Consider the following 18,903-nt stretch of genomic DNA (forward strand, 5'->3'; position numbering starts at 1 on the left):
CTGTGTGTCATAGTGTGGTATATTTTTGCAGGGACTTTCAGTGGTATATGTGAATACTGTCTGCAAGATGTGTTGCAAATAAAATAATTAGTAAAGAAGTAACAAGTTAAAAGGTCTGCCTGATGCAGCAATTTTCCTGCCGAAGCAACAGTAATGTAGTAAGCGATATACGTTTTTTGCTTTCATCATTTTATAGAGGGGGTGATTGAGAAAAAGTTATGTAAACGTTTGAAATTCCGTGTAAAGTTTGTTGCAAGTCACTAAGTACTCTCATTCTCAAACACTGGATGAATATAGTTTGGCTATTTGCGCATCATGAGCTACGCTCCTTTTTCACCCCCTCCCCACCCCTTTGCGAGGTAGTCGCTTGTCAACTCCACAGTGGTTCTTTCCAGACACTAACAAGGGGAGGCCACGACGTTTGGAATGCAAATTTACTGCAAACTTCGTACACTCATAGTACTCCATGAAGACAACAAAATGTGTAAGCAGTAGTGCATACTGCTCAAGCATTATTGAGAAAATCACAAGATAATTTCGGTCGTCAAATATATACCTGTGCGTGGCCATTTTTACCATGAAGCGGTGGCAGCTGAGTGGTTAGTGTTCAAGCCCCGTAATCACTGGATCACTGGATCGAGTCCCATTTGTCAGGTTTCTTTCCTTTTCTTTTCTTTTCTTTTCTTTTCCCCTCCCCCCCCCCCCCCCCCTTCCCCCTTCAACACAGTCATTTTCTTTACTATTTATATTACAATTGATATAATAGGAAAAATACGTGTAATTGGATGAACATTTATTAAATTTACAATGTTATTTGGCAGTCTACAAATTTTTATTATCACAAATAATGTAATATTCATAACTACCAACTAGTAAACGACCACATGCATAAAGTGATACTGAAAATGTATGCTTGTCCGTGATTTGAGAAATCCCTTATACCCGGAAGGAGCCCGAAACGACTTGTTACCTCCAAGTTTTGACCGGCACAGGCGGCTTTCGAAAGATGTACAAGTAATTGTCGCTTTTGACATTATGAGTACAAGTTGCAGGATGGTATTTTTCGTAAAAACTTGGAAAACGTAAAGTTAAACAGTGCCAGCTGCATTGAATAAATGCTATGTTTCCGCATACGCAAGAACTTTTGGGGTTTTCCGTGGAAAGACAAATCTCGTTAACATTTTCAAAAAGCTCTCTTTCAGCCGATAATTTGGAAGCAAACCATGCATAATGCAGTATTTCCTTAAATATCGGTGCTGATAATTGGTCATGCAGTATCAAATGTATTTTAATAGCATCTTCACGAGAAGCAATTTCTCATTCACTTTCCATTAAATACCAACAATTTTGAAGACACGGACAAGCATACATTTTCAGTATCGCTTTATGCGTTTGGTCGTTTACTAGTCGATAGTTATGAATATTATATTATTTGTGATAATAAAAATTTGTAGACTGCCAAAAACATTGTAAATTTAATAAAAGTTCATCCAATTACATGTATTTTTCCCATTATATCAATTGTAATATAAATAGTAAAGAAAATGACTGTGTTGAAAATTAAAAGAAAACTGACGAATGGGACTTGATCCTGCGATTATGGGGCTTGAACGCTAACCACTCGGCTGCCGCCTCTTCATGGTAAAAACAGCCACTCACAGGTATATATTTGACAACTGAAATTATCTTGCGATTTTCTCAATTATGCTTGAAAGTATGCGCTACTGCTTACACATTTTGTTGTCCTCATGGAGTACTATAAGTGTACGAAGTTTACAGTAAATCTGCATTTCAAACATTGTGGCCTCCCCTTGTAAGTATTATGTGCACTGTGTGTGGTTGAAACTGATTCATTGGTTAAGGAGTAGATGTGGAACATACATACATACATCTACTGTTATAATATGTATGGATACCTACTACATCCACTGTTATGGAAACTAACTCTAAGAAGATCAGAAATTAACTGGAGAATCAGGAAGGTTGAAAGAAGAGGAGTATAGGTAATAAAATCTGACAGAATGAAAGATTTTCTTTTATTATTGTGACCAAAAGAGTGCATCATCATCATCATCCACAGATGAGGTCATTAGTGCATGTTGATGTTTTAGACACAAAGCTAACTAGTTCAAATCTTTGTGATTGCAAGAATTTTGACCTATAAAGAGTAGAGACATGGTGGCATCCTATTCCTGATTACCAGACTGTTTTTCAGTGCCCTAGCATACTCAGCAAATCTCATGATAGTGCCACAATAAATGAAAACATGTGATGTTGTTGACTGTGATCTACTCATTAGAAAGGGTTTTAGGCTTGGTCCCTTGGGTACCATTTGAGAGCAGTAAGGTATAGGCTGGATTTTGCCTTCACTATTCCTTCCCATCAGCAACAGCAACACAAACATGACATAACATTTTACAGCCATTCTTCACAGCCACACCAAACAATTTTACTTAAACACAACGTCAAACTTCATGAAGGCTTAGTTGCAATGTGCTTTAAGGAACAGTATCTGTACAGTTAGACTGTTGAAACTACCCCTCTAGGCCATACTGCTTCAGTTCTGTTTACTATAAAAGGTTGCTTTTATGACTACTTAAAGCATTCAACAGCATAATTGTAAATATATTGTGTGTGTGTGTGTGTGTGTGTGTGTGTGTGTGTGTGTGTGTGTGTGTGTGTTAAACTGCCTGTGCAGATAATACAAGTGGAGATGACTACTCTGGTGGTTTTTCAAAGCATAATATTGTACTACGGAGGGTGCAAAATGTACCACAGAAGTCTTGCAACAAAAATATAGTTCATGTTTTTTTTTGGGTTTCACACCCTTCATCCAGATGCTCAGGACTGGGAACTGACATAACAAAATCAGAAACACGAGTTGCAACTGAAAATTAAGAAATAGCTTTACAAGAACATAGTATCAGAACAGAAGTAATTTGTTAATTCATTTAATGCTTATTCCGTATCTTATACCATGAAGGAAAATGTTGAAGGTGAAATAAGTCAATGAGTGCATTATCAGAGAAAAGCAGCTATTTATCTGCAGTTCACTAAGCAGTGCCATTAATATTATCTGCTTATATATTCATATGGCAAAGAGCCCTTAGATAAAAAGTTCTTGGTGAACTTGCCACATCGAAGTCAGCTTCCAGTGACTGCCTCTATCGGCTTCATTAGTGGCCAAGTCTGACTTTCATGAAACTGATGAGGCTCCCACTTTTATACAAAAGGTTAGCATCTGGTTGGCTAGATGATGACATACATTGCTGGCACATGTAGAGATGGCAACCTCTGCATCCATAGGTTACGTTGTACTCACTGTCCAGTATCGCTTGCAGTGCCACCACTCATATCAGATGATACTCTGTGCTAATTCTTCCTCTGTGCTCCTTTTTTTTTTCAGATGATACTCTGTGCTAATTCTTCCTCTGTACTCCCGTTTTTTTTTTTTTTTTTTTTTTTTTTTTTTTTTTTTTTTTTTTTTTTTTTTTTTTTTTTCCAAATGCACACATCCGGGCATTCCTAAGTGCATAGCCTGTGTATCATTTTAAGCTGCTATCACATAGTCTAATTTTGATTGCTCTCTAGTCACAGAATCCCAGTAGTCAGAAGCATGAGTCAGAATCGTATTATGTTTAAATATAATCTTGTGTGATTATTTATTAGATTGTGCTCAGCCACTGCTGATTTCTCAAAATTCCTGTACTTCAGTTGACAGTGATGTTCAACAGTGATCAGCAGCAGTTTGTATAGACTGCCCCCATGTACCTGCTGCCACACTCACAACGAAATTTATAAATTCTTGGTATTTTCACACCAAAATCATCTTTAACAGGTCACAACATTTATTTAATTTTGTTCGTTGTCCAGAAGACCAGTTGCATTTCTTACCTCTTTAGAACCATATATATATTGGTCATAGTTGCATCACAGAATGGAAACTGCACTATGTGTTGGTCCTCCTGCGTTCATTGAGTGGCGTTATATCACAGTTTCCTCAACATTACAACCTTGTGTCGCAGACCAAAGAACCATTCTTTCTGAATGCAGTTGTCAGATGATTAATCTCAGAGCCAAAGTGGTTCTTATCTTCTGAAACACCTCTGGCTCTGTGTATTAGGGTGTTTATCATAGCTCTCTTCTGAGCTGAAAGATGAAAGATATGCCCACTGAACTGTAGGTCTATATGCATCGCTTTTTAATACCCAGAGAGCTAACTTCCCATCCTTCTTCATCTCCAATACAAATCTTATGTTTATATGTATTTTTAATATGCTACTGTATGAATTTTAAGAATTTATATACGTATCAAGCACAACATTTGTGAAATAATAATAATCTCATTTTGGTCATTGTTGTTTTAATATAAATATTTGTTTTTCACCACTTCAAAACATTATTGAGGCATGTTATTTAATTCTAGGAGCTGGATATTCCCCGTGTAGTTGCTTTGCTACGCAATCAGAGAATGCTCCTCGTCCAGACAGTTGCTCAATACAAGTTTGTATACAGTCTACTTATATACTACCTGAAGCACTCACGACTAATATGATTTTGTTCACTTCAAGTGCTGCTCGGCAATAATTATAGCAAAGAGTGTTAGCAATGATCTCTGTTGTTCTACTTCACTTCCAATTAATATTTATTATTGCAGAAAATGTATAACATATTGTTGTAATTGCATAATTTATTTATCCATTATTGTAGTATGAGTTTTTATTCTTTTTGAAATATGAAATAATCAAGATTAATTTTACTATGTGTGTGTATGACATAAGGTTATGTTTTTTTTAATGAGTATTCCTATTTTTACACACATTAGAGCAGAGTACTTAACTATAGTTTTTTTTAATTTGGAATGATTCTGTGTTGTCTGTCGTCAATAATTCCTCTCCTAACTTATTATTCTGTTGTTTGCCATTGATTAATTCTGTAGAGTGACTTTAATTACTCTTACACTTTTATGCAGTTAGTGATAAAAATGAGCTATTGTTAATTTGAGTTGATGAAGTACAGTTATCAATCATCATCGGTAATTTATAACCCAACATTTACATTTTATTTTGATACATAAGAGATCTTAATCCTGAATGTCATATCTTTGATCCTAGTCTATGAAAGATTTAGTGTTGACAGCAGTGTAATTCTCTCTCAAGCTGTGCAATACTTTTTGTCATATGTTGTAAAAAAAAAAAAAAAAAAAAAAAGTTTTGAGTCTGCAGCTAATTCAGTAGCTGCACTGTTGGCATCAGAAGCTAGTAAACTGTGACTAAAAAATGTGGGAGACAGCTATCCACCTTTATTCAGTACCATTTTATCATATATTATTGTTTGCCCAGTTTTAACATGTTACTCTCATTCTCAAGGATTTCTTATTTCATTATGCTGGGGTTTTTAGGCATTTCATACTAGTAAAACACACAGTTCATTTCCAAGGATATAATTAAATAATACCCTGAATTTTACCAAGAGACTACTTGCATGTGAATAAACTGATAAACAGTCATTGTGCATATTAAATACTTTAATAATTTGACATATATTCTTTGCATGACTGATAATTGAGACAGTGCCCATTTGTTTCATGTGCTGTGGAATACTTTCCTCATTCTATTAATCTTTTATAACACTTTGTTGAGAAGAAATAAGTTACTGGCCAGTTTCTTTTGTACTTTATTGTGGTGAGGGTGTGTTTGTAATCTGTTGTATGTATCATTAGTGTACTTTGTTTTATTTCTCTGCATGTGTAGTAGGATCAGGAGTGTGTTATGTCTAATGTTGATGTTTTGGTTGTTTTGATAACTTGTTATGTTCATGGATTCACTTGCTGCCATACATTTGCAGTTAATCAATAGAGGAAATTCATTGTACTGTATTCCATTAGGTGAGGTTACATTATGGTTAAAAATATTCTGAAAAGGATACACTGCTACTCATCGAAAAGACAACATGTTGAGTTGCAGACAGCCACAACGAAAAGACTGTTACACATTGAGCTTTCTGCCAAAACATTCTTCAGAAAGAAAACCCACATACGTTCACACAAACAGGCACACTTCATACATACATGACCATTATTTCGCCACTGTCGCTAGAATGCATTCTGACAGTCTGGCCCCAGCAGCCAAAGATAGTGGTCACGTGTGCGTGAGGTGTTCTTGCTTGTGTGAATGTGTGTTTGTTTCCTTTTCTCAACACAGCTTTGGCAGGAAGCTCAATGTGTAACAGTCTTTTCACTGTGCCTGTCTGCAACTCAACATGTCATTTTCACAGTGAGTAGCAATCTACCCTTTTCATAATATTGTTGATATTCCAACGTGGACTTTCTGTGCAACTGGGCTAGTGGTCTTCCTCTAATTAAATTCATCTTAATGGACTATCACACTCTAATTTCCCTTCTTTTTTGTTATGTATTCCAAAGCATGAGACACTTAGATGTTTCACGCAGTATAAAAATTTCAGGATTTGGAAGCTAATATTTGTTACTGCTTTTATCTTTTTTTTAACAAAAATTAGTTCAAATATCATGGTCAGGTGTTAGGAATGGTCATAAGGGCACATGCATAAGTTTATTCATTTAGTATACATAAAATAAATGAACTGTGAAAAATCATCAGTTTATTCATTTGTATGTAGTTCCTTGTATAATTGAAAGATTGCAATTTTTTTTAACTATGATATTGACATAGGTAGACAATTAGCCAGTTGCAAAACCCTTGAAACTGGTGCACTTATAATTCAAAACTTGAGATATCCATTAAGAATGAAAGTATAAAGGCTGAAGAAGGAATCTTTCATGTTACGTATCTTAATGGGTACAACAAGAGTCGTAGGGGGTCTACTGTATTAGCTAAAGTGCATGTCTCAGTTCATATTGGTATTTGTCACATACATAAATAGTATGAGGTAACATTAAGTGCCTTTGAAAAGCTCAGAACCCATCAGACTTAGACTGGGACCTTCTGTCTCCAAGAAGTTGCCTTAGCTACTATAGCTGCTAGAATTAAATATAACATTGTATATTATGATAAAGTCTAATTCTTATTGAAAAATCCTTATTTTTGTATGCTTTATTATCTTGTTCTTTTAGTCTGTAATGTGTAGGAGAAAGTGCTGTTAAGTCTTTGACTTGTTTCACATTCTTGTTGTTTAACACACATTATTTTTTATTTCGTGTATTTATATTTACAATTCTGGGCTGGTAAATTGTTTGAGAGAAAAAAACACAAAACAGCTGGTCAGTGGCAGAATAGTGGCTAGTGATTAGCAGACATCTCGAAATGGCTGTCCAGTATCCTTTGGGAGATGCCACTTCTAGTTCTTCTAATAGAAATGCTTAGAATAGAAAAATTCAACAGTCCCAGTTATCCAAACCAAGCAGATGATGTTGTGGTAAGAACTGGACTTTTATTTAGGAGAACAACAGTTCAAATTCTGATCTGGCTATCAAGTAATGGTTTTCCATGGTTTCCCTAAATTATGTAAGGGAAAGTCTGGATTAGTTTCTGTATAATAGACACAGCTGATTTCATTTCTCACCCTTCTCTCATCAGAGCTTGTGCTACATCTCTAATGGCCTTGTTGCTGATAGGACCTTAATCTCTATTCTTCCTTCCTTTTCTAGCTGTTAGATCACTAGGTTTATTGTTCAGCGATGTGAATTGAATTGGTGGGTGGGGTAATGACGTAAAAGGGATGGTGGCAGTGTGGGTCACTTGAACCCCAAGATGAGAGGAACTCACCTCTTACAACTCAGAAGAGAGGCAAAGGTGATGAAATATGTGCATGTGAGAAACCAGAGGTCAAAAATAGTATATTAATAAACATTGTACCAGCTTCCATTCAGATATGATAGAAGGGTGGAGTGTTGCAAGAGGTCAAGATGTGTTGCAAGAGGCAAGTTCATCTGTAGTTGTATTTCTGCCACTTATATCATCTTTGAACTGAAACTGACACAGTGCTTACTAATGTATTATGGTTGACCTCATCCTCTTCTCACTAACAGCTTTTTCTTCATCTTTAATTCCTCTTCTTTTCATAACAGGCCTATCCCGCTAACCTGGGATCTGAGGAACCTATCATGCCCCTTCCCCCCCCCCCCCCCTTTCCTCCTCCCATTTCTAACATCAGCTCACCAATTCCTCACCAAAAGAATGTTATTTCACTCGAATCTGTAAACCAATAGTCGTTCAGTCATTTGTTTTTACATGAGCCATCAGCATGCAGACTACAAAAACTGATACATCTCGTTTGCACTTTTATTTTTCCAATGTATTCCTCTGACATCATTCATTCACTACTTTGTAAAAGTTGTGAGTTTCACTAGCAGTGCAGCCCGTCATTTGCCTGTCAAATATAATCTCAAAACATTCGCTTTTAGTAGGCTCCTCACTTAATCCACGATGAGGATTCATTCCAGAGTTATTATTGGAGAAAGCATCATTCTGAGGTGTAAACACACCATGTGTCAGCCATCTGTACTTACTATTTCTGACCATTTGCTTCTTTTTCACCTGTGAAGAGCCTGATTCACGAATAATTTCAGCATCACTTAATGAATCTTCACTTTCTCTTGGTAATACCTGGAAATCTTCACAGTCTTTGAAATCACTACCAGATTCCACAACTGAGTCTTCATTTAGTAGTGTTTATCTAATTTTCTCAACACTCAAACCTTTCAAATGCATCATTCTCACCAAACACAAAAGCATGATGCAAGTATCAGATTTACTTCCCGTAGATCGAATGTATACAAGGCTTCCTGAAAATGAAAGTAGATCCAGATGTTCACAACAGATGGCAGCACCATTCAGTCACAGAAGGGAGCAATCGTACTGATACAGTGTCAGATACAGAAAAGTGAAAACGTACCCATACAGTTGTAGGCAGCATGACATAATCGCCACCCCGTACTGGTACAGTTGCTGTCTGTAAAGGGTTGAGTTACTCTTTTCCTGTGGTCAGTTTCTGAATCCCAAATAAATACATCAATTAAAAAAGACTTCAAAGTGTTGAAGATGTTTGCTGCAAGAGAAAAATTTGCAATTTGGTTACAAATAATATGCAATTGGTAAGTTTCAACAGTTATAGCACTTATTGAAATATGAACTTATTAGAACAACAGTTATTTTCTCCTTTATCTTTACCAAGACAAAGCCATATCAGCATTTTCTCATTGTGCCAATATACAGTGCAGTATTTTTCAGTTTTAATTATTTCATTTCATTATCTGTACCTATGGGTAATATAATAGCTTTATTTTTAAGCAATGATATGGTATGTTCCCGTAACATTGTTCTAATGTGATTTCTTTTGAAGTCAGATAGGTGCAAAGAAGTATTTATTTTTCATAGTCTTAAACATTTGAACAATCAGTTATTCCTTTTCGTGCTATAGAATTGGTAGTGGGACACTGCATGGTGTAAGATTGTAGCACTTGTGTTGCACATGCCATTATGCTAGTCTCTTGTAACATGCCTCTGGAGTCAAATGAAATGTTGTAGCTTTATAAATAGTGCAAAAACAAGTAGTTGTTCTCAGTATTTGTGAATGTATTTTTAAGAGAATAATTGCAGTGCTCAGATACTGTTCTGTTTTTAATAAAAATGTACTTGTAAATGAAACCTATCGAAAAGCAGCTATAGTACATTATTTATTTTTGTCTTGTCAATAAGAGTTCATATATTCGCACAATACATTAGCATTAGAAACAAGTTAACTTCAATATACTGTTGTTATATTGAATTTTAAAAGTGTTCTCTGATTATCGATTGACTGTGACTGGCGCAAACATGTCAGAGAAGCCCACTTTACTGTTATGATTATTTACAAAAGGATTGTTTTATAGTATTAATGATATTAATATTTGCTATGTAATATACTCTTAAGATCTGTGCTTCCATAAAATTTCTGTTTGTCAAATCTTTCTGTGTCATTTAACAAGCAGAAAAGGGAAAGAAAGAAACAGTTAATAAAATGAAATATCTGTGTGTGTGTGTGTGTGTGTGTGTGTGTGTGTGTGTGTGTGTGTGTGGGTGGGTGGGTGGGTGGGTGGGTGGGTGGGTGAGTGAGTGAGGGTGCGAGCGCGTGTGCTTGCATGTGTGTGTTGTGGCCCTTTTTTTGATGAGGGAAGGGGGGGGGGCATGTAATAGGGGGTTGGAAAATGTATTTCCTTTTATACTTTCCTGTGTGAAAAATGTAAATGTGCAATTAACTTGCAAGAATGAACTCTGGCAGTGATATTCATTCTTATAATATTAAATACTAAGACAGAAATCTATATCAGGAATATCTCGCGCATCATTTATAGGTGGCACAACATGCTGGCAAACCCAGAAAAGAATATTATGTTATTTGAGATACTGAGAGATCGATCTGACAAACTCTAGTCAAAATAAAGGAAAAAAGGTATGTCACCTAAGTATCTTATTTTAGGGAGATTCAGAATGCAATATGGTATCAAGTAAGTGCTAAAATTTTAATTTATGAAGGGGAAGGTGGTGCATGTAGGATAACTTCATTGACAAAGAAAATTACCACTGCATAAAGTCTAAATTGTCATGTGTGTATAGGATGAAAGTAGTCTTATTTATATAAGATTTAAGGCTACATGTTGCCCAAGAAGAGAGTGTTCCTTAGCTTATATGCTATTTTTGTACGGTGTGTCTGTGATATAATTTTCAGAAGTGTGTTCTATGTGTTATAGCAATCATAAAAATATGTGAAACTAATGATTTGTGCAGTTAAAAACTTATTAATAACTTACGAAAACCTGTTTCATTTTAAAATATTAGTCAGTATTTTTTGTAGATGTCTAGTTGCTAGTATGTTTAAAACAAGTTGAGTTTTGTCTTTTTTTACTCATCAATCAACAACTGGTTTGTCCCATAACTGATAAGTTTCATGCACAGTTTCTTGTGGCTATGTATACTTTCTTTCTTTTTGTATGTCACATGTAGTACAAGTAATTTGCTATATGTCTGAATCAAGTATTGGTGGTGATGAAAAATTTTATACATTTTTGTAATTGTGCAGCTTTGTATACATGAAAAATAAATTTTTCTGGTCTTCAGTCATATTAAGAAACATTTAGTCCCTGTTAATTATTTTCCATAAGTGCAGTTTCATTTACAATTCGTAAAACTGATGCCATGTATATTATGTATAGTGTGGCAGGGAAAAATATTATATTTAACTTTATATATCTTTCTGTTCAAAGTCAGTTTTAGAAGTAAGAGTCATTGGCCCAGTTGACATTTCCAGTGTGCAGTCATTTGTAGTATTCTGTTGCACACTGTTAAGATTAAAATCATCCATAATCTTAGGGGCCACTCCTTTTGGCGTGACAGAATTAGCTCTATCCTTTGTTATATTATTGTTTAATTCATGTAATGTGATGGCATCTCAGTTTTTACCTATTTCTCACAGCACAAAAGATTTTTGCATCTGCTGTGAGTCTTTTTTTCTTCATCATAATCATCTTCTTATCTTCGTTTTTGTTTTCCCTAGCACTTATCCTGTCTAGTAAGGGTTCCTTTTTTTCAGGACTTGGAAAATTGTTTTGTGGCCAGATGGTCTGAAGGAGAGAAAAATGTGTGCAATGTTTGTCCTACACATCTTGACTCCTGAATAAAAACAATAATGTGTGGACACCTGCTCCAACTTGATTCAAATGCAAAACCTGCATAGTTATATTCTGAAAAAAAAAAAAAAAAAAAAAAAAAAAATCATCACAAATGAGAAGACGTGGTGTTATCAATAAGTACCTACCATAATGCAACACAGTGCAGAACTTCACATGAAGGGTCAATGCTTTGACAACTTATTGACGTTCAAACCAATGTGACACGCGATTTGAACTGTATCCCAAAGAAGGAATTTTGTGACAGTTCCACATGGTTGTAGGAATGTTATGTGCATTATACTCAAGTGGGGGGAGGCTGTGTAGAATACCTGAAGTGTTAAAACCTGCATCTTTTTTCTGGTTTTTATTAATCCAATCTCAAAACTTTTGGGACTGACAGGAAATTCTGTCACTTGACAAGTGCTGTGAACCATCAGAAAAGGCAGATTTTGGTAATTATTGTAACACTTTGCATTACCCTTTCAGCCTGTACATTATTGCAGACTTTGTATCTTATAAGTGAACCTCTCTTTGACTGAAATATTCTGTATTATTGCTGCCAGTAGTCAGAACAACATAGAAGTTAGCTTGCTTCATTCTTGGTTCACTGGCTATACAGGCACCAGCATAAAATGGGATAGCTCAGTAGTGATGTGTGCATAGGCCAGTTAGAGAACTCAATGCCCAGTGGATCCCCAAGCATCAAAACCAGGTGGTGGGTATCTGGAGCCATATCATCCAAGGTAGGCAACCTTGCATGACAAGAAAAATTACTGGGATGTGCTGTAAGACCCCCATTATCTGGATCGAGACCAGTACAGTGTAGGGACAGAGGAATCAACTGCACAGGTGATGTATTCACTACTGGTGGGCAGCCGAATTGTTATTACGAACCAATGCGTGTCTCAGGCTGTGTATATGAACAGCGTATGTCAAATGTCAGGAGTGTCCAACATTCGTTTGATACAACGAAATGCGACACAATACTTTTTGGATGTGGCAATAACTGTGGACTTCGTACAGTGCCCCATAAATCTTATTAGGAAAACTGCCTGATTTACAGAGATACATGACCTGGTACTGGATTGTGTTGTTAGTTACAGGTGGACATTTAGCTGCCCTCTGCTGGATAACGTGCCAGCCAGAACTCAGAATTGATATTAGCTTCTGACTGCATATGGAATATGATGTTAGGCAATGCCAGATTTTCTTCTGCCAGTGAAGTATAAGGCCAGATCACACTGCATTGTGTTGCATAGGTGAGGTGTGGTCTGGGTGACAGACTTTGTTGTAACCTGTTGTGACCGCAACCGTTCCGGTCACAGAGTGGCTGAGAAAGCGCGGCGGGACCAAACGGAGAGCGGTCCGCGAACAAACAAACAAGTGGAATGGACGGACACAAAACAGCAACTGACGATGGAGAGAGACCTTACGACGACAACACGCAAGAAGCAACGGAGTGACAGAGACAACGAAACGAATCCAAGACATCCATGAGTAATGAAAACAAAGAACGATAAACATTCTGTCTGTTGTGGAGGCGATGTGCCAAGAGTCACGCAACTATTAGACTCACTGGTTGAGTGAGAGGCAGGCACTTAAATACTCTATCGGGAGCGCCGCAACTGGCCGCTGGAATCACGTGTTCCACTGTGGCGCCCTCACACTAAATGCGGGGCAGGACGCGCGTGCCGCCACAGCGTATGGCGCAATGGTGCAGATATATCTAAGGGTCTTTGACGTCCATGACGTCTGGCAGGGATTCAAATGCCACGGCGCGCGGTACTAGAGAGTTCATCTACCATCTTGATGTCTGGTGGTCCCTATGACAAAGGCTCTATGTTGACATTCTAGGTCAGCCAGATTCTTCTTTCCTAGAAGTCCAACAAAAGAGCTGAATGGGGTGGACAGGGTGAGTTCCGTACCACATGGTAGGACTCTATTGATGTCATGCCAGTGTCTGCCAGATTTGGAAGGGGCCCATTGTTGATGGGTGTGTGGAAAAAGGACAGTGTGTCAAATGCCTTTGGTGGCAGGTGATAATGCTTTACAGCTTGCGGGTGTCCACCACCTGAGCACAGTGTTTCCTCTATGTAATTTTTCTGTGTATATATTCTCTAGGTTTCAATGGTTCAGATTGTTAGCAGTTACCTAAGCCTATACTAGAACAGACGACGCAATATCCTTGGCTCTGTGCATGGAACAATGAAGTGGTGTTTGCAACTGGTGCTCATTTAAAATGTTTGCTTAGCTCTTGCCATTAATTAGAGTGATCTGTTATGTATTCAGAAAAAGTGTGTGAACACATTATTCTTTCTATTTGTCCAGATAATCTTGATCATTCGGTGTTTAAAAGTCTGAACCATGTATCCTGCCTCTCCATTTCATTGTGAATAAAAGAAGGCTGTAGTAAAATATGTAATCCTCCTCCTAAAACAGACTTCTTTAAAAAGTTGCTTACATGAACTAGGGGTGATTGTCTGTGGCTATCTCCTGTGGCAGTTGTAGGTGAGAAGCTTTGTTACTGCTCACAGTATGCCACCTGCTGAACACAGAATTCTGGTCCTACTTAAAATCATTAGACAGATCAGAGGATTCTATCCAGTCACTCATCGACCAGTCTGGTGTGGCAATAGAAAATAGCAAAAGGAAAACTGAAGGTTGAAATTTTGCTTTTAAAAAAGCATTCACACTGGAGAATCATAAGAGCATACCATCATTTGACCTTAGTACAGAGTACATAGAAATAAGCACCCCTGCTGCTGAGAAGCAACTGAGAGAGTTAAAAACAATTAACTTGTAAAGTCTGGATGGAATGCCAGTTCAGTTGTACAGGGAGCGCTCTTCAGCATTGACCCCTTACTTAGCTTGCATTTATTGTGAATCTCATGCACAATGCAATGTCCGAAGTTCCTGGAAAAAAGCACAGGTGACTCCTGTATATACAAAAGGTAAGTCCAATATACTTAACAATAGGCAGAATCCTTGAGCATATTCTGAGTTCAAATATAATAAATTTCCTTGAGACAGAAGAGGTTCTGTCCAAAAATCAGCACAGATTTAGAAAGTATTGCTTGTGCGAAACTCAGCTTGCTCTTTTCTCACACAGTATCCTGTAAACTATGGATGAAGCGCAACAAGCAGATTCCATTTTCGTAGATTTCTAGAATGTGTTTGACACAATGCTCTACTCCAGACTTAATGAAGGTCCGAGCTTATAGAATAGTTTCCCAGGTATGTGAGTGGCTCAAAGACTTTTTAAGCAATAGAATGCAGTACATTGTCCTTGGCAGTGAGTGTTCATCAGGGACAATGGTATTGTCAGAAGTGCCCCAGAAAAGTGTAATAGAACTAATGTTGTTCTCTATATACATGAACAATCTGACAGTCAGGTGAACAGCAACCTCTAGTTATTTCCTGATGATGATGTAGTGTATGGGAAAGTGTTGTCATTGCGTGACTATGAGAGGATACAGGATGACTTACAATTTCTATTTGGTGTGAAGAATGGCAGCTTGCTATAAATGTAGAAAAAATAGTCCTGTAATGTTCAAATACAGTATTCATGATGTGCTGCTTGACACAGTCATGTTGATTGAGTATCTAGGTGTAATATTGCAAAGCAATATGAAATGGAATGAGCATATGAGGTGAGTAGTATGGAAGGCGAATGGTCAACTTTTATTGGGAGAATTCTAGAAAAATGTGCTGCTGAATGCAGAATGAGTCTACTGCTACCAATGAATGATTTGCCTAATGACCCCAGAGACAAGATAAGACAAATTAGAGCTCATATAGTGGTGTCACAGACAGACATTTTTCTCTTGCTCCATTTGTGAGTGTAACAGAAGAGGGAATGACTAAATGGTGATAAAAAGTACCCTCTGCCATGCACCATTAGCATCTTGTAGAGTATGTATGTATATATATCTAAATGCCGTGGTAGATGTTGTAGGTATCATGTTTGGTAAATGTGAAATTCATCTATGACAGTTAGTTACGTGTTCCATTGATCAATAGCACAGAAAAACCGTTATGATGTGGAACGTGTCAAATGCACAAGAAATGCGCACAGGAAACAAGTTTTTACATTATAGTGTTATACCTAAATATTTCTAATATCTATCTCAGTCCCTTAAATAGCGCCCGCATCTCGTGGTCGTGCGGTAGCGTTCTCGCTTCCCACGCCCGGGTTCGATTCCCGGCGGGGTCAGGGATTTTCTCTGCCTCGTGATGGCTGGGTGTTGTGTGCTGTCCTTAGGTTAGTTAGGTTTAAGTAGTTCTAAGTTCTAGGGGACTGATGACCATAGATGTTAAGTCCCATAGTGCTCAGAGCCATTTCCCTTAAATGGCACGAAATGCATATATTATATCTCCAGATTTATTTACTCATATTCAAGAATTCGTCTATGGTATAGAAGGAGTTGTCAAGGAGGTATGATTTCAATTTGTTTTTGAAACTATTACTGCTGTCTGTCAGATGTTTTATTTCATCTGGTAATTTATCAAAAAGTTTTATAGCAGCATATTTTACCCCTTTCTGTACCAAAGATAGGTTAAGTAAAGAATAGTGTAGGTCTTTCTTTTTTCTGGTATTGTAATCATGAATGTCACTGTTGATTTTAAACTGGTCCATGTTTTGGAGAACAAATTTCATTACTGAGTAAATGTACTGTGAAGCAGTTGTAAGAATTCCTAACCTTTTAAACAGATGCCTACAAGATGTGCGACTATGAACCCCACACATTATTCTAACTACTTTCTTTTGAGCAGTGAATACCTTTTGCCTAAGTGTTGAGTTGCCCCAGAATATTATTCCATATGACATCAGAGAGTGGAAGTATGCAAAGTATGTTAGCTCACTAATTTCTACATCCTCAAAATTGGCAATTATTCTGATTGCAAAAGTTGCTGAACCTAGTCGCTTTAGGAGATCCAAAATATGACTTTTCCAATTAAGAGTCTCATGTATATGTACACCCAAAAACTTAGTGTGCCCTACTCTGGCTACTGGCTTCTTTTTAGGTGTTATGTTTATTGAAGGGATTATACTTTTTGCAGCAGAAAATTGGATGTACTGTGTTTTTTCAAAGCCCAGAGCAAGCCCATTCGCAGAAAACCAATTAATAACTTTTCCAAAGACCTTATTTGTATCATTTTCTATCAGACTTTCTTTTACTGGATTTATAATTATGCTTGTATCATCAGCAAACAGTGTCAGTTCAGCATCATGTTTCACATAAGAAGGGAGGTCATTCACATATATCAAGAACAGGAGGGGACCCATGATCAAACCTTGTGGAACACCTAATGTAATTTCACCCCAGTTAGATGAAGTGGCAAACTCCTGTGAATCACTTGAAGCATATAAAGAGACGTTTTGCTTCCTGTTCTGTAGATATGACTTAAACCACTCATATGCTGTTCCATTTATACCATAGAATCGTAATTTCGCTAACATAATGTCATGGTTCACACAATCAAATGCTTTGCATAAGTCACAGAATATTCCTACTGGTGACATTTTACTATTTAAAGACTCTATTATGTGGACAGTGAAATTGTATATTGCTGTCTCAGTGGAACAGCATTTCTGAAATCCGAACTGTGATTTGCTAAGTATCCCATTACTGTTGAGATGGCTAACCACTCTTGAGTACATTATTTTCTCAAAGATTTTTGAAAATGCTGTAAGCAAGGATACTGGCCGGTAATTATTGACATCTGTGGTTTCCCCCTTTTTGTAGAGAGGCCTGACAATGCCATATTTTAACCTGTTTGGAAAAATACCCTATGTCAGTGATGCATTACATATGTGACTCAAAACATCAGCTGTAATTGCTCCACATTGTTTTAATAACTTGTTAGAGATGTCATCTACTCAAACAGAACATTTATTTTTGAAAGATTTAATAATTTTCCTTATTTCACAAGAGGTTGTTAGATGACACTTAATCTGATTAAAATTTTTCAAAACTGACTCTTCCATGTACTGCCTGGCTTTTTCTTTTGAACTATTCTCACCAATTTTTTTCTCCTACACTTAAGAAGTGATTGTTAAATACATTGGCTACCCGTGTATTGTTGGTTAAGATGGTCTCATTCTCTTTAACAGTAATACTGTCTACCCCAGTGGTTACTTACTTTTCCTGTCGCCCTTCTAACAACATTCCATATTGATTTGATTTTATTGCTGGAGTTGTTAATTTCTTCTCTAACAAACATATTTCTTGATTTCCTTACAACTTTTCTCAGTATGTTACAATAATTTTTATAGTGTAAAACTACTTTTGGATCTTTACTAGTTCTTGCTGTCTCATACAGTTTTCTTTTTCTTTCTGAAGACACTTTAATACCTGTAGTAATCCAAGGTTTCTTTGAAAAGTTTGTGGTGTTACATTTAGTAATTTTCTTTGGAAAACAATGTTCAAAAAGGGATATAAATTTATCAAGAAATATGCTGCATTTATCATTAGCATTTGGCTCATTGTATACATCTTCCCAGTTTATATTTCCTAAACTTTCTCTGAAGTGATCTATAGATACCGGGTTGAGCACCCTCACACTTTTACTTAATGGTTTCTGAAGTGTACACCCTGTTGGTTTTGTAAGTTAATCAGTTGTGCATCATGGTCAGATAATCCATTTACCACAGGGAAAGCATGTGTTTGTTCTACATCCTCTTGCTGTACAAATACATTATCTATTAGAGTACTACTGTCCTGAGCTATATGTGTAGGTAAATTGATCACTTATTCTAAGTTATATGTTGTTAACAACACTTCTAGTTCACTTTTCCTATCAGAATTGCTTAGAAAGTTAACACTGAAATCGCCACATAGTAATAACTCTTCGTTTTGCCTGACAGACAGCATAATAGGGAGTCAAACTTTTTTATGAATAGCTCCCAATCTCCTAGTGGAAACCTGTACACTGCTGCTAATATCAACACAACATTATCTATCTGAAGTTCACATGCACAAACCTCAAAGTGCTGATCCACACAAAATTTGCTTACTTCAACAGTTCTGTATTTATACCCTTGTTTTATGAAAATGGCAACTCCTCCTCTATCTATACTAGATCTACAAGTGTAAGATGCTAAATTATACCCATTTATACTGACATTTTCCATCCCCACAGTTACATGGTGCTCAGACAGACAAAGTATATCGATCTCATTCTTATTTTTGAGATCATCTAAACACATTATCAGCTCATCTACTATATTTTTTATTCCCCTGATATTTTGGTGAAGTAATCTGATACCGCCCTTT

At 36.8% G+C, this 18,903-nt stretch overlaps 1 protein-coding gene across 1 annotated transcript in view; it reads left to right on the top strand.

Annotated features, from left to right (window-relative positions):
* The window catches only part of LOC124722640 (tyrosine-protein phosphatase non-receptor type 14), a 169,444-nt gene extending 164,794 nt beyond the window's left edge, over window positions 1-4,650 (top strand). Inside the window, exon 22 of the mRNA XM_047247787.1 lies at window positions 4,427-4,650. Coding sequence (XP_047103743.1) covers window positions 4,427-4,555 — 129 coding nt within the window. The 3' untranslated portion in view covers window positions 4,556-4,650. The remainder of the gene's footprint in view (window positions 1-4,426) is intronic.
* The last annotated feature ends 14,253 nt before the right edge of the window (window positions 4,651-18,903 follow it).

This window comes from Schistocerca piceifrons, chromosome X (genome assembly GCF_021461385.2).
Source record: "Schistocerca piceifrons isolate TAMUIC-IGC-003096 chromosome X, iqSchPice1.1, whole genome shotgun sequence".
Classification (NCBI taxonomy): Eukaryota; Metazoa; Arthropoda; class Insecta; order Orthoptera; family Acrididae; genus Schistocerca; species Schistocerca piceifrons.